General features: G+C 40.8%; 3 protein-coding genes across 18 annotated transcripts in view; 1 reads left to right on the top strand and 2 right to left on the bottom strand.

Annotated features, from left to right (window-relative positions):
- The window catches only part of caska (calcium/calmodulin-dependent serine protein kinase a), a 173,160-nt gene that overhangs the window by 94,611 nt on the left and 51,759 nt on the right, over positions 1 to 26,790 (top strand). For 10 of the 15 annotated variants that reach the window (XM_025903759.1, XM_005475249.4, XM_025903757.1 and 7 more), the window contains exons 6-12: positions 11,709 to 11,811; positions 14,373 to 14,548; positions 15,732 to 15,854; positions 17,799 to 17,882; positions 18,010 to 18,109; positions 18,517 to 18,534; positions 19,344 to 19,465. In XM_025903759.1, the coding sequence (XP_025759544.1) occupies positions 11,709 to 11,811; positions 14,373 to 14,548; positions 15,732 to 15,854; positions 17,799 to 17,882; positions 18,010 to 18,109; positions 18,517 to 18,534; positions 19,344 to 19,465 (726 nt within the window). The remainder of the gene's footprint in view (positions 1 to 11,708; positions 11,812 to 14,372; positions 14,549 to 15,731; positions 15,855 to 17,798; positions 17,883 to 18,009; positions 18,110 to 18,516; positions 18,535 to 19,343; positions 19,466 to 26,790) is intronic. The other 5 variants (XM_025903761.1, XM_005475246.4, XM_005475254.4 and 2 more) reach the window with 1 other exon arrangement.
- gpr82 (G protein-coupled receptor 82) lies at positions 2,503 to 7,131 on the bottom strand. Of its 2 annotated transcripts, XM_013274008.3 has the most exons (5): positions 6,944 to 7,122; positions 4,911 to 5,734; positions 4,643 to 4,777; positions 4,263 to 4,541; positions 2,503 to 3,029 (listed from the first exon to the last, which is right to left on the bottom strand). In XM_013274008.3, the coding sequence occupies exons 2-4, from the start codon at positions 5,727 to 5,729 to the stop codon at positions 4,299 to 4,301; spliced, it is 1,197 nt and encodes a 398-aa protein (XP_013129462.1). In that variant the 5' UTR covers positions 5,730 to 5,734; positions 6,944 to 7,122; the 3' UTR covers positions 2,503 to 3,029; positions 4,263 to 4,298. The 2 variants fall into 2 exon arrangements, with proteins under 2 accessions (XP_013129462.1, XP_025759547.1); XM_025903762.1 differs by lacking the exon at positions 2,503 to 3,029 and having other exon boundaries at positions 4,487 to 4,541; positions 4,643 to 4,710; positions 6,944 to 7,131.
- On the bottom strand, positions 7,306 to 14,398 carry gpr34b (G protein-coupled receptor 34b). The gene is made up of 4 exons (XM_013274009.3): positions 14,343 to 14,398; positions 10,529 to 10,701; positions 9,596 to 10,144; positions 7,306 to 9,493 (listed from the first exon to the last, which is right to left on the bottom strand). Exons 3-4 carry the CDS (start codon positions 10,114 to 10,116, stop codon positions 8,932 to 8,934), a joined length of 1,083 nt encoding a protein of 360 aa, XP_013129463.1. The 5' UTR covers positions 10,117 to 10,144; positions 10,529 to 10,701; positions 14,343 to 14,398; the 3' UTR covers positions 7,306 to 8,931.

Below are 26,790 nucleotides of genomic sequence, written 5' to 3'. Positions count from 1 at the left end.
ACTTCTTTTTCTGTCTTCACACCAGAAAAAGGAAACAGACAGACCACACAGTGATACAGAACATACAAATATTTATTGCATGATATAAAAATAACTTTGCAACAATAGCGAAATGTAAGTAGAACCAGAGTGTGAATGTGTAGAAGCGTTTACAGAGAGAGAGAGAGAGAAACAATGCAGCTGGGGGCACAGAGTACTTTAACTTCAATATACTGAAACTTCATTTAAAATAAACACAAGTAAGGATATCACAGAGCAAAGGAGTGTAATTCACAGAGCTTCACAAACAAAAGTAACACCACAACCAAAGTATTCATATTTAACTGAAAGCTACTTTAACCTGCTCCATTGTCACAGGCGGTCCGACCAGATAATACAGGAAAATGAAATTTGGAATTTCTTTAGTTTATTCCTCAGGTTCAACTAATGCTTGTGTGTATGTGTGCAGTTCTTTTAAAGTCTTAACTTTTAAAAAATATTTTCTGCATTTTAAGTTTTTAGGGCCTGATGGTCTGACCTGTTCTTGGTGCTCTGTTATCTTAGTGCAGTCCTGCAGTCTCACAGCCGAGCAATGGCTGAAGCCATATGGCGTTATTTTTGTGCCACTATTCTGAGCGCACGTAAAAAAAAGTTTGCAGGTGCAAGTGTTGCATTTTGAGGAGAAATTTATTTCGAGCGAACAAAAGCTAAATTTGAGTGAACGAAACTCATTGCTGCGTGCAAAAAATGTATTTCAGTGTTTGCTATTATCCCCACCCCCCCACACACACACACACACACACACACACACACACACAAAAGCAGCCCCTCTTGCTCAGTTTTTGCATTTGCGCTTGCTCGCAATGTGTTGCTTGCGCTCTCAACATTTCTGCCCGTGTGCGCTCAACTCTTTCTGTACACCGTTATATTTGTGCCACAAAACCAGCCAATCACAGACTTGGATGCAAAAAAATCTGATTGGCTGTTTTCGTCTCCAATCAGCTCGAAATGACGAAATGCAATATCCCAGAACCCATTTCGTCCAAAACTCAAACGAGGCAGTGGTGGAGGAACACAGAGTGGCGGAGTTTGAAATATTACTCTTACTGGGTCACAAAATAAACTTTTAAGATATTTTCATGCGAGAATGTTGCTGTGTAAACTTCAAATGTCTGCTCGATTCATCAAGACATCACATATTTCCATAAGTGCTCTAATGTTTTCGGAGATGCCCGTTACCCACCAGCTAACCGCATAGCTGTACTGGCCATTGGGCATACCAGGCATTTGCCCGGTGGGCCGATGGTGATTTTTCATTTTTAAGTTTGTTTTTGTAACGGTATAAACAGTGAAAGGTGGATTAGCCAATTGGTGATGATCAACTCTGGGCTGGACCAATTACAATACATCTGTATTGAGGGGAGAAGGAACGCGATTTGTCCCGGACTTCAGCTATAATGAAAAAGACACAAAGCTGGAGTTATTCTGTCTTTACGCTGCAGCTGCCTGTTCTTCTCTCATTCTCTCCCCCCTCCCTCTCCTGTTGCTACTTCAGTTATGAAACTGATCAATGATCAGCTTTTCTCTCTTGTTTGTTTCTCGCCCACTTTGCGCCAGAAAGAGGAAACCAGCAGATGTTGCGCTAAACAACAGCAGCACGTTTAAGCTTGATCAGCTGTTGTTAGAATTAATTTAATATTACTTTCTAGTATCAGCTGATGTTTACTGGAGCCACAGCTGTAAAAGCTGCTGGTCATGATATCGGTTTGGATATGTGGTGAGAGGGAAACATGAAGGTGATACAAATCATACATATATACCAACAAGACAGTGTACGTCACTGTCACAACAGCGTTTGTTTCAGTTCAAAGGTTTATGGTTTTTCCTATAATACCTGGTGGTGTAGTCAGCCAATTTTTTTTTTTTTGTCAGTTCAGCCTTATATATTATGTTTAACCTGAGTGACCACCCGGTCAGCTGGTGGGTAACAGGCATATCCGAAAACATTAGAGCACTTATGGAAATATGTGATGTCTTGATGAATCGAGCAGACATTTGAAGTTTACACAGCAACATTCTCGCATGAAAATATCTTAAAAGTTTATTTTGTGACCCAGTCAGAGTAATATTTCAAACTCCGCCACTTTGTGTTCCTCCGCCACTGCCTCGTTTGAGTTTTGGACGAAATGAATTCTGGGATATTGCATTTCGTCATTTCGAGCTGATTGGAGACGAAAACAGCCAATCAGATTTTTTTGCATCCAAGTCTGTGATTGGCTGGTTTTGTGGCACACATATAACGGTGTACAGAAAGAGTTGAGCGCGCACGGGCAGAAATGTTGAGAGCGCAAGCAACACATTGCGAGCAAGCGCAAATGCAAAAACTGAGCGAGAGGGGCTGCTATTGTGTGTGTGTGTGTGTGTGTGTGTGTGTGTGTGTGGATAATAGCAAACACTGAAATACATTTTTTGCACGCAGCAATGAGTTTCGTTCACTCAAATTTAGCTTTTGAAAATTTAGCAAAATAAATTTCTCCTCAAAATGCGACACTTGCACCCGCAAACTTTTTTTTAAGTGCGCTCAAATTTTTTTTTACGTGCGCTCAGAATAGTGGCACAAAAATAACGCCATAAAGCCACAGCAGGACACAGCACACGTGGCCAGTGGCTGAGTTTGGCCAGTGGCGGGTGCTGATGTCTGATATTAAAAGACCACTACACAGAAGACATTGAGCTTTAAATGTTAACGTTTGGTCAGCGCGTGTCTGATATGCCGATTTCTTTGCAAAGTAATAAGATACTATCAGACATAACGAGGACATCATTTAAATGAAAACTTGGATTAAAGCTGCACGAGAGAGAAATTTAGACTGTGAATACAGTCCTGGTGTATTTGGTAGAAATTGACTGTGTTACTCAAACTGACCAAAAACTTGAGATGTAGTAATGATACAGATGTGTGAAAATGGAAGTGTTGTGCCACTACCTTTCTCTTGCTCACTGCTCGAGTTTTTTCATGAGCTGCTTTGTAAGTAGAAACTTTACTACATTTTAGGGATGCAACGATACCAATTTTTTCAAACCGATCCGATACCGATACTTGGATCTGAGTACTTGCCGATACCGAGTACAAAAACCGATACTTCTACCACACACAAGTTAAACTTAACCAGTAGTAAAGAAATGACCCCACACAACTCTTTAACACAAACGAAACGTTTACTGAACGTAAGGGCAGAGACAAATACTGTACAACACATCCCTTTTTTAAACTCAAATGATATTCCAATTCCTTAACCAAATGAAATACACTGTATAAATGACATAATTCCCTTTCAAATTATATTAAACAACCCAACTTATGTTATCACCTTTTGGTAAGTGACTCACTAATATACACTCCAAAACACGTTATATAAATCCACTAAACATACAATATTCACACATGGGCCCCATACACGCTCACATTCACAGTTGTTGCAGGCCTGTTTGTTGCTCACGCCGGACGATGGAGAAAAATCCTCTTCTCCCCAGTAAGAGCACAAAAGTCTGACTTACAGTTCAGCTGATCGGTAGGTCGCCGTTCACCAGTCCCACACTAAATCCACTCCCTGCGGACCCGATGCTGTCTCTGCTACAGCGCGTTAGCGAGTCACTGTCCAGCTCTCCGACAGTCCATAGCGGCTGCCTCCGAGGCGCAGCCAAGCAGTCCGGGCTAGCCTGTAGCCTCGGCGGTCGTAGCTGGAAACACAGCACGGTGGTGCGACCGTTGAAACAAAAAGTCACTTCACCCACACTCTGTTGTGAAGCTCTCACACGGTCAGCTTTCTAGTCACACACTCTTTTGTGCTGGTTAACCTCAGTAAAACTAGCCGAGTCTCTCACTTTGGTTCAGCTAACCTCGTGCATCTCCCCATGCAAGGTCCCGTTTTATGCTACCTTCACAGGCCTCCAGAAAATTAGAACTCTGAAAAATATTTTAACTCCCTTCAGAGTTACATACCATAAAATAATACTTTTATGATTAACGTAACAGTTTGATTGCTCTAATTACCTGTATTTACCTTGCGACATATTACAGGGCAAATTATATTCAGGGTAGAGTTACATCACATAACATCAACTGTGAACACCTTATGTTACCGTGGCGTTTAAGTCCATGGGAATTATGAGTATCGGTTCATGGTATCGGTTAACTTTTACGAGTACGAGTACGCACACATTTTACAGTATCGGCACCGATACCCGATACCAGTATCGGTATCGGTGCATCCCTACTACATTTGCTTTCCATGCAGTCAAAAGATGAGTATTGTTAACTACATAACACTTGCATGACTGAACTCCACAGTGCCAGAAACTGCAGTTTCCTCCTTCTGCTGTTCGGACTTCAGAGTGGCACTTCCTGTACCTGAGCAGAACATCTGCAGTGTTATGGAGTTTTTCTGGTTCCACCTTAAAAGTTTGAGGGTTTCATTGCGGAACGTCCTGTCCAGCACAAAGTACATGATGGGGTCAGTTGAGCTTCTCAGTGCAGCGAGAAGAAACAGGCAGTTCTTCAGCTAGAGAAGGACAAGAAAACCATCATCATGCCAGATTTCCACATACAGTGGGAAATTTTTACTTTGTAATTATTTTCCATCTGTATATGAAAAGCAGTCACCTCGATAAAGCCGGAGAATGGGTGGCAGCTGGAAGTTTCTTTGGTGGGGGAACACTGAAGATGAGTTTCTTGGACCAGAGAAATGAAGATGGGTTTGAAGATATGGTGCGGCAGCAGACAAACAGAAAGAATGACCTGTGTGGAGTTGTTTTTTTTTTTAATTTAATGAAATATGTCAAGTGTATTGGAATTATATTTGGCTCAAGAGGTTGGGATTAAGTGACTAAACAATAGCATTATTTTAAAGTATAAAAATACTCATAGCCACCTGGATGACTACAATGTTTCGGAACACCCTCCTCAGCAGTCTCTGGGAGGTTGTCACTGGTGTGTTGCGACGTGAGCGCCGGATATGCCTCAGCACCGTGATGTAGGACAGCAGCACCAGCAGGTACAACACAAAGAAGAAGGTTGTAATGACCACAGTGGCAGTTTGAGACAGACTGCCTCCAAGTTCCACAGCAGGGCTGTAGCACACCTTCCCACGTCCTGATTTGTCATTTTTGGTGGTTTGGTTCATAGCCTCATGCACTGCGTAATACACAGTCACTGGCACAATGCACCCCACTGACATTAGCCACACCGTGATGCACACGACGTTGGCGAAGGACACTTTTTTGAGGCTGGCGAAGAAGGCGTGTGGCAGCAGGGTGGTGCAGGCGCTGGGCCTCGAGGCGTGGGTGTTCTGGATTAGGGACGCAAAGCGGCTGACGGCCACCCAAGTGAGCATCATTAAGCTTATGTAGATGTTAACGTGGAGCACCGGGGTAATGCCGTGCAGGACGAGCTGACACAGGACATCGTTCAGACCCCAGACCAAGCCTTTGGCGTAGTAGGCTGCGAGGAAGGGCGTGGTGATGGACAACAGCAGATTGGATATACTCAGGTGGCACAGATACATGTGGATAGGGGAGAAGCTGGAGATGCACCGCAGGAACACCCAGAGAGCAAGTACATTCCCCGGGAGAGCGGTGAGGAAGAGGAGCGCATAGACGGAGGGAAGGAAATATAACGTTGCAGCAGTGGGGCAGAGGGAGAAGTTACAGGCGGTGGAGGAAGTGTTTTCTGATGGAAACGTGCCCTCCATTTGATCTAGAACACAGACGTTAGTAAGGCTGGCTTTTAAATCTTGTTGACATCAAGACTTCCTGAACTGTCAAAACATTTTTATTTATTTATTTTCTTTTTAGCAAAATCAGACCTGACCATTAGTTCAAAATGTCTATGAGGAACTTTGAGTCTATTCAGTGACAAAGCTACAAAATCAGCAGCTCAGATTGTCAGATGTTATAAATATAGACTTGACCAGAAACCCTTCTTAACCGTACACCGTAACCTGACGTGCACCGCCCAAAAAATGCAACTAAACGTCAGGTGGGCATAGCCCGCAACCACTGAAGGTTGCATGGAAGGTTGCAGCACAGGGTTAAAAAGAGTTTAAGGTTTCCAGCTGAAGCATAACTCAGGCACAGCATGTGTCCGAGTGTGATAGGTGTGGGATCATGACAGTTGATGATATCTCAGTAACCCACTGCAGACTAGCATCTTATTCTTTTTGTTTGTTTCTGGGTGAGAAGCTAACCTCTTATGTGTTATTTGCATGGCATGTCAGTGCAGTGGTGTCTATGGGTGTAGAACTCCTCAAACCAACATGTACTTTCTGTAGTTGCATACTTTCACTTACTTAATCTTTGACATTGTAGCAAATAGCAAATATGATACAAATTAAAACTAAAACATGCAAATTAATATTGAATTACATTTTCAAAAAATTTGTCAGGAGGTTAAACAAACACTCCATTTTCAAAAACTTTGAATTGTCCGTCAATTATTTTACTGTTCAGGCTTTAAAGGGTTAACCTGAGTTTTGAAAGCCGTCTAACTAAATTTGTCATCTTATATCAGAGTCGTATGCTTAGAGAATGGGCAATACTGAAAGTGTCAGGCTTGTAAAGTAGAGACATTTTAATGCATCTTTTACAGGGATGATTGGAGAAACTGATATGCTCCTCTGTAAAACACCATAAAGTATTTAAAGAAGTTTATTAAGTAGGTCACAGAGATGACAGTTTCCTGTAGGTTTAACACTTGATTGGTGAAGAGATGATGATGCTCTCCAGTCTAAGCTTGAATGTCCAGCACTTCTCAGTACAGGTTGTTCGAAAAGAAGCAAAATTGGCAGCAATTTTTTTCGTTCTTTCTTTCTTTTTTTCAAAGTGATAAAATGTAACATTTAACAAATTAAGTGCACTTGACTAACACAACATTACACAGAAATGTGTTTGGCTTCGTCATACATACCAATAACAGGTCCTCTGAGATGTTTCAATAAAAGGCTGCAGGCATCAGATGACACTGCCCCATATGAAGTATTCTGAGGGTAGGGTAGAAACGGTGGTTTTAACAGCAGGCATGACACGCTGCTTCTCTGCAGTGTCTTCCTTGTCGAAGTGGCGCTTTATTGTAAATGGACAGTTGTCGGTGGGGTGTGGTATTTTCGTAACTTATTCTATGTTTTGTCTAGCAGGCTTCCTCATTTAGTTTCAGGCTATGCTGTGTAGGACTTGAGAATAAGGAGCAGTTGTGTGTTGCATGTTATGTATTCAAATCAGTGATTCAATTTGATATTCACTTTTAAATAAAAATAAATAATTTTCTCTTATGAAAATTAGTTTCCATCTTTCTGCTTAATTACTCGTCCGTTCATCTTTTCTGTGCACGTTTGGCTTGGGTTGTAAAAATGTCTAAACACTGTCCCCTTTCTGCCTTGGGGTGGCGCTGTTGTTCTAGATGAGAAGCAGAAAGAGTTATTTGGTTCTCGAGTCCCTACACACACTTCCCTTCCATAATAAGGGACACGCTGCATGATAAACATTGATTAGCACAGAACTATTTATAGCCTACTTTATTTAGAAAAGAACAACTTGGCACATTAACATAAGCTTTATAAAACAAATCACTTCAAGATACAGAACAAACTTTGAAAATAGACTTCTGTAAATGTCAGAGCTTTTTTTAATACGTAAAAGGCAATTTGTCCTGTGAAGAGTGGTATTTATCAGTGAAGCCCCATGCTTTCACCTCAGTAAGCACCTCTCTGTCTTTTTTTTCTAATGTTTTTATAACTATCATAAAGTTCAGGCTTTGATCGAATCTGCAAAGTTCCTTTCACCTTTCCTTCATTTTTTTCTTCAGCGTGTTTTCTTAGTGACATATGTTCAGGGTCACACACACATTTATATTTAAACAGTATTTGACAAATGGTTTGATAAATGCAGTGAGGGGGAATATTGACTTGTTATCATGTTGTTATCATCTGTGTAATTGTGGTTTGTGTCTCTCGTTTATCAGTGCTTATACTAGGTTAATGCAGCATAAGGGCGTGAGAGGAACTGCTCAGTCCCCGATTAAATTCATAGTTTCACTCGAGCAGTGTAGTATGAAAACATCAGCTTAAGCATTAAAGTCCAAGTGGTCCTGCCTTTGATGGACTTAAGTATTTTTATTTTTGCTTTTTCTTTTTTACTGTCACATCTGGGAAAGTCAAACACCCCTACCTGTGTGCGTGTGTGTGTGTGCGTGTGTGTGTGTGTGGTGAGGGGTTGCTACTGCTACTTTGCCCTGTATCTTTGAAACTATTTGGATTCAAACATCAAAACGATGCTGATGATGAAAACTCAAAATGTCTCACGGCACACAAATACATTCAAGTTTCTCTATAATAAGAAAGGACATATTTTTTTAATTTGCAGGATTACTCGTAACATTAAGGATGGATTTACATGAAAAAAGTTTCCAGAGGTGGGGCTCAGGAATTTTGGGGGTTTCTTTACCATTGAAAACAACACATCCACAAACCCAGTTACAGAAGAAAAGATCCACACTGGTACAGAAATCAAAAACCCACAGTAGCTTGCGGGACCACCAGCTTCACTGAGTGTCCAAGTTTCTGGTGCAGATAGATATTCCTCTGTCGTCCCAAGTCTTATATATTAAGGCTCAGTGGAAAGGGCCCACTCCCATCATGACACAAATGTTTAATCACAGGACTAATCATAGGCCCTACAGTGTAATAGAGCCAGTACTTTTCCTCTGCATAAAATAATGTGAAGTCGTCGTAAAACTCAAAATAAGCCTTAGTTCAAAGGTTTGTCTTAGGTAAGCATCAAGTAAAGGCACACACAGACAAGAGCAGCAGCAGCCCTGTCGCAGCCCTCTTCTTCTGCTGGCTTCTGTCATATTTATGGGTTGTTTACGTCAGTAAAGTTACAGCTCTGCTTTGTGGGGATTTATAAACCGCTTTCTGTCTTTGTATTATTAATTAGACTGGTGTTTGGCTGTTCTCTGTCAGTCCTCCAATTTCTACTATCCATCTCAGCAGTGGAGCTGCTCCCACTGATGCCTGTAACATCTCCTAAGCAGATCACGTTGTTCACCAAGCGCAGCACCTCCTTCCTCACTGAAGAGGATAACAGGAAGTACATGACAGGGTCCAGGCAGCTGTTGAGGGCAGAAAAAAGCAGAGCCACCTCGTTTGTTTTGTCAGCGACACACATCCAGAAACACGAAGTGTCTGTGATCTGCGTTTTTATGTAAAACACTCTGACCACGTGATACGGCACAAAACAGATGCAGAAGAGAAAGAGGATGAAGAAGGACTTCTTGGCGGTTCGAGTGTAGCGGGTCGAGTTGGGCAGATCTGGATTTGCTTGTGACGTCCTCAGCAGCTTGAGTGCGATCTTCCCGTAGGACATCATCAGAGAGATGAAGACGAGCCAAAAGAGAACCATCACACACATGTTGATGTAAGCCTTCCACTTTGTATCATCCAGCTTCTTGTAGTGGAAACACCTGGACACAGGAAATACATTTTTTCACACAAGTTGGCCACTTCAGATCTTTGACTTTAACAGTAAGGTAAAAAAAAAAAAAAGATTTAAAGGTTTTACCAACCTGCCCACAGCAGGAGAGTCATTCTTTGATAACACAATCACTGAAATGATACAAATGGACACAATCCAGACGATGGCACACAGGGCGAAGCTGAGCTTTGTGGAGCAGAGTTTGCGCTGCATTCCTACACTTTGGTGGATCTTAAAGTAGCGATCCACACTGATCAGCCCCAACAGAGTGATGCTAATGTACATGTTCATGTAGAAGAGGTTGCCCACTACTTTACACAAGGTGGGATCCAGATTCCATTTGTCACCTTGGCTGTGATAGAGTATCCTGAATGGCAGACAGACCACCAGCAGCAGGTCTGCAAATGCTATGTTAATGAGAAACACCCGAACAGAGTTCTTCTTGGAGTGGACGCAGAAGAAAACCCACAAAGCCACCAGGTTCCCGACTAGACCCAGGATGAAGATTATAGAGTAGCTCACTGCCAGCAGGACCTGCAGTGTGTCGTCATCTCCACACGGGTCAAGGGTTAAGTTTGTTGTTTGGTTCTTACAGGAGAAGTTTTTTGTCATGGTGATGTTTTTCAGGGGATCAACAGTCCTGCAAACAGATGAGGCGAACACATCGAATATTTAGCATTTTCGGAAAGGGCTGTCATACGTACATGTTTGTGGGTGTGGGTGTGAGCATTAATCTAACCTGTAAAACACAATCTAACCATCATACCCTCAGGAACTGGAAAGCCCTAGAAACATGTGAATAATCTGTCCAGGATTTCTTTGGTATCTTTTGAACATTACCGCAGCCAAGCAGTTTTAAAATGATGTCTCTGTACTCAGTCAGTTTACTTCAAGAGAATCATATCTAAAGATCAGTAACTGAAATAGCAGTAAAAGGAAACTGCTTACTCTCCTCACAGCTCAGCGCGATTGTGTTGCACACAGTGTAATAAAAATAAAACAAGGAACTTGTCAAAACACTCACCTAGTTATTGGAGTTCATTAAAAAAGAAGTATGCATTCCTTTCTTTGTGTAAAGGGCTGTGTGTTCGGTGAGGATCAGTTCCAATCTCACACACATACACACTTATAGTTTTTGCAGTCACTCCAGGATATCCCTGCAAGTTGAACGTGCAGGAAAAATCCAAATTTGCCGCTCTGAAAAATGGAAAAAGTTCCTTGTGTCATCTCATGTTCGATTTTCTCCTGTAGACCAGCTCGCGTTGAGCAAATACTATCATCACAGATGAAAATAGTACTGTGTAGACTCCGCTTCTATTTTTTCTTTTTCTTTTTTTTCTTTTTGGCTTTCCTAACTGTCCTATCTCACTTTCAAGAGAAACGCCTGTCCACAGCTGTGCAGTCAGAAATGCTGAAGTGCAGAATGCGGTAATGTTGCACAGAGGAAATTTCATACTGTGGTCAGCCCCCCTCTTTTTTTACGAGCACCATACAGAAGCAGAGAGAGAGAGAGAGAGAGAGTGAGAGAGGCAGTTTAGGCCTTCTGATTATACACATGAGGGGAAATACTCACAGGGCATGCTTCACTTGTGTCCAGTACGCTTTCCACCTTGGACTTTGGCTTTTGGAGGAATCTGCAGAATGTGGTCAACTGTGGTAACGCGCCCTTCAAAATGGCATTTAATGTCCGAGCAAAAGCAGAAATTTTAATACTCTGTTCAACAGCTACTGCACAGTGAAATTGTTTCTGTCAGCTGTTTTTCAGATCTTTATCGGTCCACATTAAACCACAAAGTCACACTATGTCATAGGAGGGATGCTGCAGGTGACCACAAATGTTAATGAAATGAAATGTGAAACTAAATAGGTGTTGCACATGTGCAAAACTGCTCGACTAAAATGTTGTGGTTGCATTACTTGATGCTTTGGGAAGAAAATACCAATCGTGTGTTTTCATGGCGTGTGACGACAGCATGATCAAAAAAGCAAAAGTCAACGTTGTATTTAAAATAACTGGAGTCGTATAAAAACACTATAGCAAACTTCCTACTCTGATCTTCCCACACTCTCGGTTATTTGTGTGTGGCCGTGGTGGGTGGTGGTTTGGGGTGTGTCTGGCTCGTGTAATGTCTGTTATTTATAGGAGAATTTCACTCTTTAATTTGCTAAAATCTCTGTTTCCTTCTCCGATCTCTCATTCTCAGCCTCACTGCGTGTTGCTGGCATCTAAAGAGAACTCGGCTCCAGTGAAGCTGGGTGGGTTCGGAGTGGCAATCCAGCTCGGAGAGTCGGGACTGGTGGCAGGAGGTACAGTAAACACCACAACACGGCGGGATTCTCCCTGCATGCCTTGTCACCATTTGTTTAAGGAGATTTTTGATTTTTTCTGACTTGTGGGAAAAGTGCCACTAAGATGGGATCAAGAGACAGGACACGTCTCTGCTCCATAATTGAGCTTATTGTTAAAGACGCCATTTAAACACTTGTGACATAAGAGACACAGGGTTTATAACTCGTGTGACATAAAAAAGAACTGAGAAAAACACATAGTTATGACACACATCGATATAATTTAGAGTGACTTTCCCAGCATATTATATGTAAATACTTTACTTTGAATTGTAGAATATGATACTCATGATAACTGAATGTGTACATTCTTCAGTACATCATAAATAGTATCTGCCAAAAGTTTACTGGACATATTTTTTTTATACTTCCAATTTGACTGACTGGAAACAATTACAAGCTGGAAACCATTTGAATTGTTTATTCTTGGATTCCAGTTCATAAATGAACAACTTAAAACTACAACAGGCCTGTCCTGAGCCCTGATGACCATTCACAGAGGCAGTGCACTCCCCTGGCTAAAAGTCATGCCATTAAACTACCACATCTCACTGGTAAAGAAGACTTTGGTTGCAGTGAAATAGTCATTTAGCAAAAGTGAAATGACCTAGATGCTGTAATATAAAATATAAGATATTTTGGTGCCTCCTTTATGTTCTTGAGCAGGATACACTGGAGCGTTCTTTGTATAAGGAAAGGCAATGTTGCCAAATCAATTCTGTATTACTGTGTTACTCTTATGCATTGCTAATATGTGGATATATTTTAAAATCTCAACAGCTGTTAAACCCAAAGATGAATTGTAAAACTTATGGAGCTTCATTAGTTGTGTCCTGTGTGAAACACTTTGAAAGGTGGGTTTATCAGAGTGAATTAATGATTATAGTGTAACTCAATTTGCATAGTTTTTCTCCTCATTTTGGTGTTATTTAGAATTAGTTTCACTTTAGAGATCCCAAATGCTTTAATACAGGTGAGATTTAAAGTGTTTTCATCTTAATGATGTTAGTTAAAGCACAAAAATATGAGGGGACTGCAGAGTGGGTAATATTTGTTAATATAATAATGCCATTTTTAAGTTGTAATAAATAAATTGAAATGAATGAATGCTAAATGAGTAATGGGGGAACTAAATAGCTTGCAAAAGACAACACATTGAGAACACATGGATTTCCGTGGTGGATCTTTAGGAGATCATACTTTCAGCACATCGTGCTGTCAGGCAACCTGTGTAATTTCAGTCAGGAGCTGAAAGTCCTTTTCCTTCACATCTTTTCTTGACTTTGTGATGTTTTCCTCTGAAGTTCAAGTTAAAGGCTTTTATGAAAAGACATAGGATGTTTGTTTGTTTAAAAGCAGCCTTTCTTTTTAGGCTGCGTCACCTGATCCAACCTTAAAGTGTACCCGGTCACAGCCCTAAAGCCTTAAAACATAATTCAGAGAAGGTGCAGAATTCCACTTTCCGTCAAGAGCACTTAATACAGTTTAACACTCATGACACTGTGTTAAGATGGTATCAGTGTTTGTTCAATGATGCCAGAAACTGACAGCCGACCTGACTTTTAAATGGAGAGCTGTCACATGGAAATTTAATCATCTTTGCTTTTTAAGAATTCATCGTCAGTCTGTACACACTATGCTTAAGGAAACTTTGAGTCTCTGTGTGGGAGTTTTCATGGCAAAGGGGGGCTTCCTTTGTCAGGAGGCACACTGGCAACTTCCTTTATAGAGTTCTGACCGCAACCACATCTTGCAGATTTGGAATCAGTGTGTTGGTGCTGATGCTAATTCTGACCAGACATTGATTTTTGTGCTGGTTATTTCAGTTTCTTTCTGAGTCAGTAGTAACTCCTGTGCACAGTCACTGATGTCCCAACAAATGAAGTACCCGTTTTATGAGTCAGATTTTGTGCAGCATTTGTCAAATGCAGAGACGTATAAAAAACTCAGTCTTAATAGTTGTAGCATTTCTTAAAACCTCAGAGGTTTGTACGAAGAAATAAAAAGTCTGTCCTTTTAGAGAAATGCACTGCTCAGCTGGTTAACTGCCTATTTGACTGTTGAAACCAAAGTAATTAAACAGTTTTGCAGCATTTAAATTACTGCAACTAACTTGGGATAACATCATAACTTTAGTTTCACTCTAATAAGGACAGATAATGCAAGTAGTAGACAGTATCAGCTACTGAGGACTTGTAAGAAATGTAAGAACGCTGCACATTAAAAACCTGGATGAAAACCGTGCGCTTCCTAGTTTGCATCAAAAATAGGAAGTTCACCCAAAGTAAAGTGTCATTTCCTCTTTTCAGTTGATTGTGAGACATTATTTTCTGGTAGTTGATAATTAGGGAAAAAGGGAAGGAAATAAAACTTGAACTACTTCCTTTTCAATTTCAGCAAACATAAGAATCGAAATGATTAGGGAACCAACAAGGAAGTATCAATGTGCGTGTTTTATTGTCAAAATGTTATCATTTTGGAACTGTTACCTGACTTGCACACTCTGTTTGTAACTCCAGGTCGCGTAGGAACTCCTCACTTTATGGCCCCAGAGGTAGTGAAGAGAGAGCCGTATGGTAAGCCCGTGGACGTGTGGGGCTGTGGCGTTATCCTCTTCATCCTCCTCTCAGGGTGTCTCCCTTTTTACGGCACCAAGGAGCGTCTGTTTGAAGCCATCTGCAAGGGCAAATACAAGGTCAGGGTTCATTGAAAGTACGGCCACAGTCTGAGCTCCACTATGTGTTCCTTATAAATCCTACAAAGACAAGAGTCACCGCATTAAGAGCAAACACTGTAGAGGTGGATTCATGCCTTATCTGGTAGATGTTTCAAAGTTCAGTCTCCTATTAAACTGCTCTAGAGCATTAATACTAACATTCATTACACATTCTCTTTAATAACAGCATTATTAATACTGGATGGAGCAGATGGCTGGACCTTCCTGAGCCTGGGTCTGCTGAAGGTGTCTTCCTGTTAAAAGGGAGTTTTTCCTTCCTGCTGTTGCCAAGTGATTATTTCAATTCAATTCAGTTTTATTTATATAGCACCACATCACAACAACAGTCGCCTCAAGGTGCTTTATATTGTAAGGTAGCCCCTACAATAATACATACAGAGAAAAACCCAACAATCATATGATGATTGCTTATAGGGCATCATCTGATTGTTGAACTTTTCTCTGTACTATTGTAGGGTCTTTACCTTACAATATAAGGGCGACTGTTGCTGTAATTTGGCGCTATACAAACAAAACAGAGTTGAATTATTATTATGGAACTAATCCTGTAACAAACACCCAACTTCTTTTAACCTGGAACTGTTGTCAAGTTGTGCATAGTAATACTAATACCACTGTACACCAGTACATGCTGAGAATATGATTTTGGCCTTTAACTTCTATCTGTTGGACTATTCACCTGTTTCTTAAAATGTTTTTTATGCCTGTGAAGTAACCTAAACCTTTATGAGATACCGGGCAATACAAATACAACTGAATTTTATATATATATATATATATGTATATATATATATATATATATATATATATATATATATATATATATATATATATATATTATATATATATTTCCTATCACACCCCACATATTTGTTTAAGACTGGGTGAAAATAGTCATAAAGACCAAAAAAGTTCCAGGCTATAAACATGTTCGTTTCAGTACTGAAGTTCAGCATTTTTAACCTGGAAATCTGTGACTTACTTTTGAAGGCAGCTACAAACGGCCACTGGAGGGATTGCAGTATTTGGCTTCATGTATTATCCCCAGAGGCCGCTGTATGCATATCACAGGGACAAATGGATGATGCCAACATGACACTTATGATTTCATATTCCTGTTTTGTTATTTTTGTGTGTGTAGATGAATCCCCGCCAGTGGAATCACATCTCAGAGAGCGCTAAGGACTTGGTGAGGCGTATGCTGATGCTGGACCCCGCCGAGAGAATCACAGTCTACGAGGCTCTTAACCACCCCTGGCTCAAGGTACTGCAGGGCACTGAGAAACATCACATGGTGGTTGGCGTTGTGTGTCTTTGTGTCAAATCTGATATAGTTTGACCATTATGCTGGGCTCCATTTTATCCCTTTGAGAAATAGTAAGCACTGACATATATCCAAAGTTTTGACTTCTGTAAAACTTTTAGCCTGTTTTTGACACAAGTGGAATACTAATGCCACGTCGCCTGAAGTCGTCATGCAATGATCAGTCAGCTCTTCAAGCAGGAAAGCAATGACAGGAAGTGCTGGCTCAGTGGTGTTGGTGCTTGTCATGTGTTGTCAGAGGAAGCTTTTATTGTGTCTCCTTCTGTAGGCAGGGATGGAGGGGTACTTAAAAATGATTTCTTGACAATTCTGCCAAAGGACTTGGAATTCGTCTGGGAGTGGTCTGACACATCAATCAAATCTCTGAGTTTTAAAGGACACCCCTACTTTCAGTGTTGCATTTTAGTCTGTTATAGGTGTCCCTGATTTGCTAAAGTTTAGACACATCAGTGTTTGTCTGAGAGATTGAGCTGGAGCAGTGCAAGACTCTGTTTAGTGTTGATTACGTTCCCCATTTTAACAGAATGTCACACAAACCCACACAGTTGTGCAGTGCATGAAACCTAACCTGAATTCTTCTTTTTACCAAATTACATCAGAGCTAGAGAACCAAAAATGAATCTTCCGCAGTGCTTCTTGTAGCGTTTGTGTGGCAAAACTCCCACTACAGCTTTCTGACAGCCTGACGGCAACACAAACAGTGTGAGACAGCACCATGTGGCTAATTAGCCAGAACCACATTATTTAATAAGGTTCTGGCATAACGTTTTTGTTTGCAGCAGCTTGTCTGTAAGCGATGTTACTTTGTGTGATTTATTGTTCTCATCAGAACAGTACCTGATAAACATGCTACAGCTTTTGTTTATTTGTACCTTTAACCTGTTTCCACATATAATCTGGAATATAGATTTAACATGCACATAGGTTTCACACCTGAAGAGTTCTTTTTGGAAGTTACATCAGAAAATATCCAACCACATTTTGCAACTTACACTACAAAGTCTGTCGACAGATGCTGAAGACATTTAAATACTCTCCAGTTCAGCGATCTGCTCCTGCTGTGCGTCTGCCATCACACGTAGAGTTTTCAATGAAACACAAAAGAGAAGAACAGAGTGCATATGTTAATAGAGCAGCAAACATCACGACATATTGTAACATAGAAATGATCGAAGTTGTAACAGGCCACATTGCTGCAACATGTGGCAAATTTTCTTGAAAGCCAAAGGTTTGACTGCAACCACATTACTTCGTGTCATTCAGTCATGCTTTAGCCTTTAACTGAACTTTCTATTGCAGTGCAATGTGGGTAAGGTAAGTGCTAGTTTTGGGGGGGGGAAATGTTTGGAATAAAGAGACTGTCCACCATGAATCTGGGAAAATTTCAAGAGTACAAAATTTAATTATTGGAGGGACAATTTTTATTAGATTTGCAAGAGAACATGGACGAACCTTTATCTTCCCAGGTGGATTCTTTATTTCCTCAGAGTATGAACACTGTGCAGATTGTGTTTACACAAACTGGGATCTGTGGGTTAGCTGGTCTTGCTTTGATCCCAGTGCATTTTACTTGCATTTATATCTGCATAACTGTTTGGGGGGTTTTGTTCCTGTCCTCCAGGTACAGACAACATTTTAATTTCAGGTGTGAATGAATTATTTAGTCCATACATAATACATGTCCTTTAACACACCCTTTTTCATTTGACCTTCTCTGACTGGTAAAAGCCCACTGCTTTCAAAGTGTAGTGTCCAGTAAATGCTCCATGCTATAATGACAGTGCCAAACATGGCTCAGCAGCACTCTTCAGTAGAATCATCCCAGTGTGAGAAGTCAGTTTAAGCTCGTGTAAGCAATTTTCCTCTCTGTGTTTTCTTTCTAAGGAGAGGGATCGGTACGCCTACAAAATCCATCTGCCGGAAACCGTGGAGCAGCTGAGAAAGTTCAACGCCAGGAGGAAGCTCAAGGTTTAATATTACAGTATCATATTGTAATATTCAAAACTTCTGTTCATGATATCATCTCAGTGTGTATTGATGATATATGTAGCTGGGGCCATAGATGCATGTGCTCATGTTCCTGCTGTGGTTTCAGGGGGCCGTGCTGGCTGCAGTGTCCAGTCACAAGTTCAACTCCTTCTACGGAGATCCACCCGAGGAACTCCAAGACTTCTCCGATGATCCCACATCCTCAGGTAGACAAAGACGCAGAAGTCAAACTCTTCTTTGTTGTCTTTTTGGCTAAATAATCACACGTTCTCCCTCTAATTTCCTTCCTCTTTTTTTCTCCTGTTTGAGTTCTCCTTTCTCTGTAAGGCCCTGTGCAGGTTTTTACAAGAAAGTTTGTGCAACAAGCTCTTAAGTATACACCAGAGAGAAGAGCTGTAATCAGAGGATCTACTGAGTATCTCTTTATGAAGATTAATAGTTTCATACAGATTCCAGCAACTGAAAACACAAATAATTTCCAGTTTAGCAGTGTTAAACTCAGAGGCACTTGTGAAGCAACTACTTCTGAATGTTTAAATGTTGATGGCAGCATATGCACAATACCAATGTTTTCATTTTTTGTGTATTTTTCTTAATGCTTCCCACATGCTAGGACTGCTAGCAGCAGAACGTAGGTACCTGTTTGTTCTCTCTGTGCTGTGCTTTGTGCTTTGTACTAGTTTGTGTAGCCCTGTCACCATAACTGCCTTTGTCATTTGATATATTGTTTCACATTTAACTGTAAAAAGCAAACTTGTTGTGGCCATTTTATGCCACCTAAAATAAATGATTAGATGTTGTGTCCAGGAATGGTAGTGCCAGTCCTGCTGTTTATTCTGGCATCATGATGGCTGAAGTGTAGTTATTTTTATATTACAAACCCACACTTAAACACAGGAGTTGGAATAAACGTTTAGAGGTCATGCCCATGTATGAGGAGTGATCAGAACCTTACCTGATATCAAATTTGTCCAGTCCCCTTTTAAAAAATCTTTTTGTGCCCCTCCTGGAAGCCTCGTTCTGTCCCGTTGCACATGTATGCATTGTGTACTCAATCTCCTCCGCTGTGTAGTAAATTCAACTTAAGTCTTGTAACTCTGATAAGCAGAAGAAACTAAATTAGATTCTATTTTTGAAATAGATTTTTTCTCTAAATGAGCTGTGCACCTGCCCACTGCTATAATCTCACGCTGAGGGACGAGTTCACACAGACAGCCTTGATGATCTTAAAGTAGAGATCTGCTAAATTTAAATCGGCTAAAGTTTTGGTGGCTGAGGAACTGAACTGTAGAACAGTATTGTATGCAAATGGAGGACATTATTGTGACAGACCTAATAGAAAGTGCAGGCGGGCTGAATAACTGAGAAACTGTTTTGGTGTTTCAGAGGTGTGCAGATTTGCTGAGTGACTGATGGACTTCTGACGTGCGTGCTTTGCAGGTGCTGTGTCTCAGGTGTTGGACAGTTTAGAGGAGATCCACGCTTTGACGGACTGCAGTGAAAAAGATTTAGATTTCCTCCACAGTGTTTTCCAGGACCAGCATCTACACACACTGCTCGATGTAAGTGTCACACAAGCAGCAACACAAGCAAATGAGTGATTGTCAGCACTTCACTCTAACAGCTGGAACAGTGGGAGATGGTGTATTTTATTTTTGTTGTTGTATTTTTCCATTAATAGTTGTTGTTTTTTTTTAAATATTATTTATAAAAAATGAAACTTTAATATCATTTTCTGGTATTTGGTTTACAGTTGACTGTGTGTCGTTAAGTGTAAGGATGGGAGTTTTGTGCAGATCGCACAGCGATGTGTGAACTGCGTGAACTGAACCTAAGCTGAAAATAGACATTCAGAACTAGCTCTGTTCCAGGTCATTGTCACTCAGATGATTATTCCAAAAGCATGCACAAACATTAAATGTATAGCCAGAGGTCCATTTTATTTTAGTTGCATCCCCTCATTATAAAGAGTCCACTGTGATTGCCTTTCATAGCCTACAAATCCAATGTTAGGCTGTTGCAGTGCACAGAAACTTCTGCACCCATTCTATCGCACATGAAGCTTGATCTAAAGATATATTAATAACCCTGTAAATGTGCTGAAAGCAGTGTAATGGCTGTGTCATGTAGCCATGACCAAGCCTGACTGCAAGCAGATTTTTTTCAATACTTGAGTAAATATGTGGACCTGTCTTTGTTTGTTTTTCTTCTTTACTTGCAAGGTACTTGCTGTAATTTTACTGGCTGACAGAAATTCATTGTTCTATCCTTTCATCTCCACTTTAAACAGCTGTCGTGCAGAAACATTAGGGATTATTCCACTTAGTGCGTTTAAGGAATCTTTACAAGGTTTACAAGAAATCCTTTAATACACTGCTCAAAAAAATTTCAGGAACACTTTGAGAACACATCACACGTAAAGTACAGTGTGTTAATACACAGAAACTGTTGATAATCCCAGCTACTCCTATGAAATCATCACTTAATATTACAGCTGTGTTTTACTGTGAAACAATTTCCACAGCCTCTTCTTACAGGTGTTGTTAACGAAGACCTTTTTAAAAATATGTGTTTCTTACTGCTACATAATCATGTGTTATAAACTTTATTACCTTTTTATTCTGCTTCTCGTCTGTGAGTTTGGTTTGGACAGAGCAGCCACTCTTTCTGCAGTGAGGGGATTTGGAAGGAGCCTCACGCATGAATATTAAAACCTTTTTCTGCTCATTTCCACTTCTGCATTTTTTTTTAACTTCGGCCTCTGATAGTGAAGTTTTGCATTATTCATAGTTCAATTTAATGTTTTAGGGTCAAACACCAGGTGTGTGCAGCATCTGTGATCAGGGACAGTACTGTATTATAAAAGGGATAAGTCCTCTCTGTGACATCATACAGAGGTGAGTGTAGAAAAAAATGTGTGAAACAGAGCATTTAGAGCAGACAGAAGCCTGAGCTTTTAAAGTACAGTAATAAATTGTACAACCATGGCTTTCAAACTTTACTTGTTTAATATAGGCATGATCTTTTGTAACAATAATTAAAAGACGGAAAATAAGGAAAAGCCTAACAGGTCCAGTGTAAACATGCTTTGGGTTTTAGGAAAGCATTTGGTGCCCCCATCCCATTACTGTGATGTACCTCACAACCAGTGTTTTTGGAGGGGGCACAATGTCTTTGTGGAAATAACCCCTTAATAAGATTCAGTCATTGCTTGTAATATAAGGCATAAATAGCGTCCTTCCACACACGGGGATGCTCTTTCTTCTGGAGGCTTTATGAAAAGGTCATGTTGTTTTTAGATGTGTCCTTAAAATCCTCCCGTGTGTGTCTGTGTGTGTGCCTGTTTTTTTTTTGTTTTTTTTCACAGCAGCAGCAGCAGCTCGCGTGAACTTGACAAATGGTCCGGTTGCTGCTTGTTTCCGTGACTCAGGGATGTTGACAGAAACAGCTGAACCGTAGGTGACAGCAGCAGACCGGTGACCTACAACTGGTTCGCCACATTCAAACCGTATTGGGTCACAAAATCGCAGCACAGAGGCCAGACCACGTTTAAGATTTAGTTGGACTCCGAGCACATCATTTTGCCTCTAAGGCAGCTGTGCTTTCTCTTGCTTTGATCCACTTTGTTTAGTCTGATTTCTGCTCTGTAGTTTGTTAAACTGAAGAAGCTGCTGAGAGCGGTGTTTTTATAGTAAATGAGGCACATCATTAAGTGAAAGATAATTACAATGAATATAAGCAAATGCCAGTTAGTGTGCTGTGTGTTGAGATTTAGCTCAGCTACTTTAGCTGTTTTGGCCAATTTTGTGTTAAGCTATTTTCGCTCTAAAGTACAAGTGTGGACAAATTTGTAGGATCACTTCATCATTTAAAAAATGAACACTTGAAAATAATGGCTTCCCCTTAATATTTGTTACATATTTAGCATGGACACCAAAGATGGTACCCTTAATTTAACATCTTCAGGAGAACCATTAAACTTTTTGGGGTTTCCTTCCTCTTTGGAGCTAAGAGGCCACCCAAACACATGAGATATCAGTGGAAAGCCCAGGATATCCTCTATTTAGTACATCAGGACTTAGTAGGATAGCTCAAATAAGTCAAAAGATATAGACCAAAACCAAATGTCCATTACAGAGGACATAAATGAATAGGCTGGTTCTCAGGAGAATATTTTGTAGGACCAGCTTTTGCAGCAACTGCTCAAGCTGTCTCAGCTTTGAAGGGCAGCGTCTCCAGTTTTCAGAGTAGGCATGGTGTTCTTCAATTTTTCCTTCTGTAAACACAGAGCTGATCTAAAAGGTCAAAGGCTCCAGTTTCGTCTCATTTGACCAAAGGACATCCTCCCAGAAGCTTTTGGGCCCATCAGCATGCATTTTGGTGCATTCCAGTTTTTGATGTTCATTAGTGTTCAAAATTAAACGGATGGTGTAATTAGAACGTGACCTATATTGGTTTTGGATGATTTCGTTGCTCTTGTTCCATCATGCAGACCATGCTTGTGATCAACCTGGTCTTGCATTTCCTCTGGAGTCGCACAGTCTCATTAACCTTCTATTTTGCAATACTATTGTCAACTTTGGTCACAAGAACATAAAGCTGCTTGGAGATTGTCTTGTGGCCTTTGTCTTTAACATTGCTATCTATAGAGCTCCTCAACCAGCTCTCTCCTTTGTTTCTCTCATCCATGTTCACTGTACACAATGATATCAAACTACAGTTGCATGTTTTTGCCTTCAAATAGGCCGTACGGTAGCTGAATACCTTGAAGGGGACATGTATTATTTCTTAAGGTTAAACACTCAGTTTGAAACATGACTATAACGCAAGGGTTAATAGTCTCTTTTTGGGTACCAAGTTCTATCCATAATATTTTAGCATATATTTGTAAAATTATCAACTGATTATTTGTTTTGATAATTGTACTCTATCACATCCCAAAGATAATACAGGTATATATTCGATAACTGCTTTTAACTGAACCATTTTTCAAGAGAAATGAAGCATTGTTTCAATGTGCTGTAAAGGTACCAACAAATGTGTCCACATCTTTGAATATACAGTTTCCAGTATACAGTGCCAAGCCCTTTTTCAAACACTCTGTGTTGTAAGCAGCTCAAATACAATAACATGAAGAGGTCAAACATCAGCTGCTAGTGTGTAACGGCTCTGCAGGCAGCTGTGGCACACGTGTTTAACATATCACGTTTTCTCTGTCCTTTACACCGAACAGTACCTGGATGTACCGTTAGCCTTTTCCACACATGCACTGCACCACTGGTCTTTTTCTTCTATCACGTATCCAACAGAGGTGCTTGAGACAATGCAAATGGCTCATGCAGACTGATTGGACAGGTGGTCTTTAACCTGCCAGCTCCCAAGTTCATGTAATATTCAGGTCTATTCAAGGTGCATCGAGCCTGCTCTACCCTGACGGATTGTTTCCAGGAGTGCGAACATGGGTGGGTGGATGGGTCAGTAGTGTTCATGGGATACTATGGTTAAAAAACTGTGTCATTGGTTTTTTTTAATGTTTGTAGGCTCTCAGTACTTCCATACAAAGTCATAGATGTTTTTGACTGATACACTGTTGGAATTTATTTGTACATTTTCACCAGATATTGTGAATTATTTTGACCATGATACTTGTTAAAACCTAAAGTCATGAGAACCATCATTTGTGGCAGGCCAATATTAGCTTACATTAGCCAAAAATTCTGTTCCACTCTGTGTTTTAGTCAAATTGAAAGCATCTTAACACTGAATCACTAATGTCCTAACTCCCATATGCTGGTGTAGAGTGGAGGAGTGGATGATTCAGGGGAAACTCCACAGTTATAAAATAAAGAAGTATAAATCCTTTAGTGTCTCTGTCGGGGAGCTGTATGGAGTGTAGTAAGTGGTTTTTGGAGATGATGACTAAGTAAAATGAAATGTGGGGGTATGGATTTAGAAAGAAGTGGCACCTTCCTGTGTCATGCTCAGCTGTCATGGTGGAGGGGGGTGACACAGGCAATAGTTTTTCGACATGTTCTGAGCAGGACGTGTAAAAGCGCAAAAGTCAGCAGTCATTTGTTCTCTGCCTCATCTCTGCTCAGAGATCGCTCTGTGGTTCAAGTTTCTGCAAACATATGCTCATCTCAAAATCAATAAGCTGCTGCATATTCCAGTCACAAGTGATGGACTGTGGTTCCATGAAGCCATTACTTGAAATGGGCTGAGATGAGGGGAGATACTGGACTTGCACGGGAGTTATTAGAGGAAAAAGGGGGATGCTGACGAGGAGGTGTGTGTGTGTCCTGTAAGTTCTCCTTGCAGCTTAAGCAGGGTGCAGGAGACTTGTGGATGTGTGTATGTGTGTGTGGCAGTGTCAGTGGGAGTCTGGGTGCTGCAGATCTCTCCTGTTCACCCCCACTTTCACACCCCAGCCCTCCTCTGAGGAGGGGGAGTCAGGAAAGGACAGAGCATCACTGGCCAGCCTCGGTCATTGAAAATAAACAATGGCTGGTATTGTCGGGCCTCAGTGCCATTCACAGCAAGCGCACCCTTCATCACTGTATGCGCGGCTCAAAGTCGCCTGCACATCGAGGGAATACACAAAATCCTGAAGACAGTGAACGGATTGAGCCTCCTGGCTTACAAAACTTATGTCTCATTTGCGATCTGTTGGCTGTGTTTTTGTGACACTACACTTGCTGTCTTTTGGGTGAGTTTGTTGTCTTCCTGTTTTTCTTCTTTCTTCTGATGTGTTAGCACAAAGAGTTTTGTCAAGACATGCCTCAAGCTAATTCGAAGTCAGCCCGACATCCCCCAGTGTGTGTTTCTGGCGTTTGACATGTATAATGAGGCATTTTAGTCGAGTGCATTTGTGTTTTTCTTTTTCCTTTTTTTTCCTCGTGTATCCGAAACTCCTCAGGCTTTCGAGCTAATGGAGGCAAGGAAAAAGAAATTACTCTCAAGGAACTCAGGTCTGCATTTACTTGTCACTAATAAGAAATTAGGAAATCACACTGTTTCTCATCATAAAATAAGAGCCGTCGTTTGTTTGTCGTGGCTGTTGCCACATGCACACGCCGCCACGAGATCATGATCGAATACGTGCCTGTGTGTGACAGCTGTAACAGTGAAATCTGCATCTGTGAACATATCTTTGGGTGTCTGGTTTGTTTGTTTGTTTTTTGTTACCCTTGGTTCAGACTGCGGTCTTTCCTACACTTTTATGTAAAACTTCCTCAAAGGTCAGCTCACGATTGCTTAACACTCAACAAAAGCAGAAAGATGTTGAAAGCATGAGGACATGAGCACAGTAAATATGTGTAAATGCTCAGTGGCTGCGGGTGGCGTGGCACGCACTCGTGGTGCCGAGCACCATTCAGCCCTCAGGCTTTGGAGTTTATTTCAGGAGCCTTGGGTGGGTTTCCTGAGGAGTGTGCTGTTTGTCTTTTAAGGGGTTTTTTCAAAAAGAATTGGATACAAATGCACTCTTGAGATGTGTGCGTGCAATCTGTGTAGGTTTCTTTTGTTTTTGTCAGGTTGTCACAGCGGCACAGGCATTGGAACTCTACCTAATGTTGTAATCAGCATCTTCCTCCCCATTATACTGCTATTCACTCACAGTCCCTCCTCTCCTACGTCTCTCTTCCTTTGTCTGCCAGCCCTCATCAGTCCAGTTTAGAGGACTGATGTCCATGTGTGGATGAGCCATTAGAAACTTACAGAAATGTACCAGATGCGTTTTACAGCTCATTCATTGTGATAGCTGATGTTTTCTCGTTTCCCCCTACAGCTCTATAATGGAAAGAAGTCACTGTTCGCTTTTATAGAACTAGAATTAACACTGCATTCCAGATTTGTGTGTGTCATTACTAAGCCTCACCAACACTACAAATAAAGGCTGTCCTTTACTAATATGTACGTGGAAACATTGTTACCCTGTGCAAAAAAACAAGTGCATATTTAAAATTGGATTTATGAAACATGCACACTAGCCTATTTTGCCTACCCAGGCTTTTCTTAACCACCTGAACCAACAGGTTTGTGCATTCAGTCTACATATCATCTGCATATTGCCACACTTCTATTTCTCTATATAAAGAAACACATTAACCTGGAGGTGAAGCGGAAACAGTGGTGATGATGTTGTAAGAGAGAAGGCTGCACCGCTGAGGCAGGAAGGCAGGAGAAAGTCTGACTGAAGAGACTGAAACAATTATCCAAAGAAGATGCCAGAAGAGGCACAGCTTTGTGTTCCCACTGGAGCCATGGCATTTGAAACCAAAAAATAAGGCAAGGCTCTGGTTGAAACAAAGCAGGTCTGAATGTTGTTTCCCCTGAGAAATACTCACTGTGGCTCAAGTGAAAAAGACATTTGGACATCAAAATTGAGATGGAAAAGACTGACAGACTCCAAAAAAGAGAAGAAAACGAGTAAAGCACGAGGAGCATGTGATCTGCTATTAAAAAAAATCTATCACTGATAGATGCTTGAGAATTTGTACAATTAACATTATCATATTACATGTGTGACAGTGGTGGGTGTACATATCAAACATGGGCAAAGTTTGAATAAATAAGTTTGTTGGCTGTATAGATCATCCCGTTAAGCCAAAAGTTCGGGCTTCACGCTGCTCTAAGTGCTCCAATTCAGACTGGCTCTATATTATCATCTCAGGTGCAGAGCTCTGGCTGTAAACATATAAGCCCCACCCACCTGTTAAAATGTTTAGTCTACCTGGGGCGGCCAATCAGAATCATGTTTGCTTAAAGGAAGAGGAAGGGAGCTAAAAAAGATCATTTCAGAGGATGAACTGATGGGCTGCACTAACACCTGGAATTAGGTAAAAAATGATTATTTCAAGCTGTGATTCATGCAAAGCTACTCTAGTAA

The sequence above is a fragment of the Oreochromis niloticus genome, linkage group LG16 (genome assembly GCF_001858045.2).
Source record: "Oreochromis niloticus isolate F11D_XX linkage group LG16, O_niloticus_UMD_NMBU, whole genome shotgun sequence".
NCBI classification, from domain to species: Eukaryota; Metazoa; Chordata; class Actinopteri; order Cichliformes; family Cichlidae; genus Oreochromis; species Oreochromis niloticus.
The sequence above is the reverse complement of the archived record's forward strand: the minus strand, read 5'-3'. Positions and strand labels throughout refer to the sequence as shown.

Bases quoted from the DNA above. Each gene is read 5' to 3' on its own strand.
- gpr82 (XM_013274008.3), bottom strand. From the start codon at position 5,729: ATGGAGGGCACGTTTCCATCAGAAAACACTTCCTCCACCGCCTGTAAC. The intron at 4,778-4,910 runs GTGGCTATGAGT...AACTCCACACAG, and splicing joins GAAACATTGTAGTCATCCAG to GTCATTCTTTCTGTTTGTCT. The intron at 4,542-4,642 runs GTGACTGCTTTT...GTCCTTCTCTAG, and splicing joins CATTCTCCGGCTTTATCGAG to CTGAAGAACTGCCTGTTTCT.
- gpr34b (XM_013274009.3), bottom strand. From the start codon at position 10,116: ATGACAAAAAACTTCTCCTGTAAGAACCAAACAACAAACTTAACCCTT. The intron at 9,494-9,595 runs GTTGGTAAAACC...TCCTGTGTCCAG, and splicing joins GACTCTCCTGCTGTGGGCAG to GTGTTTCCACTACAAGAAGC.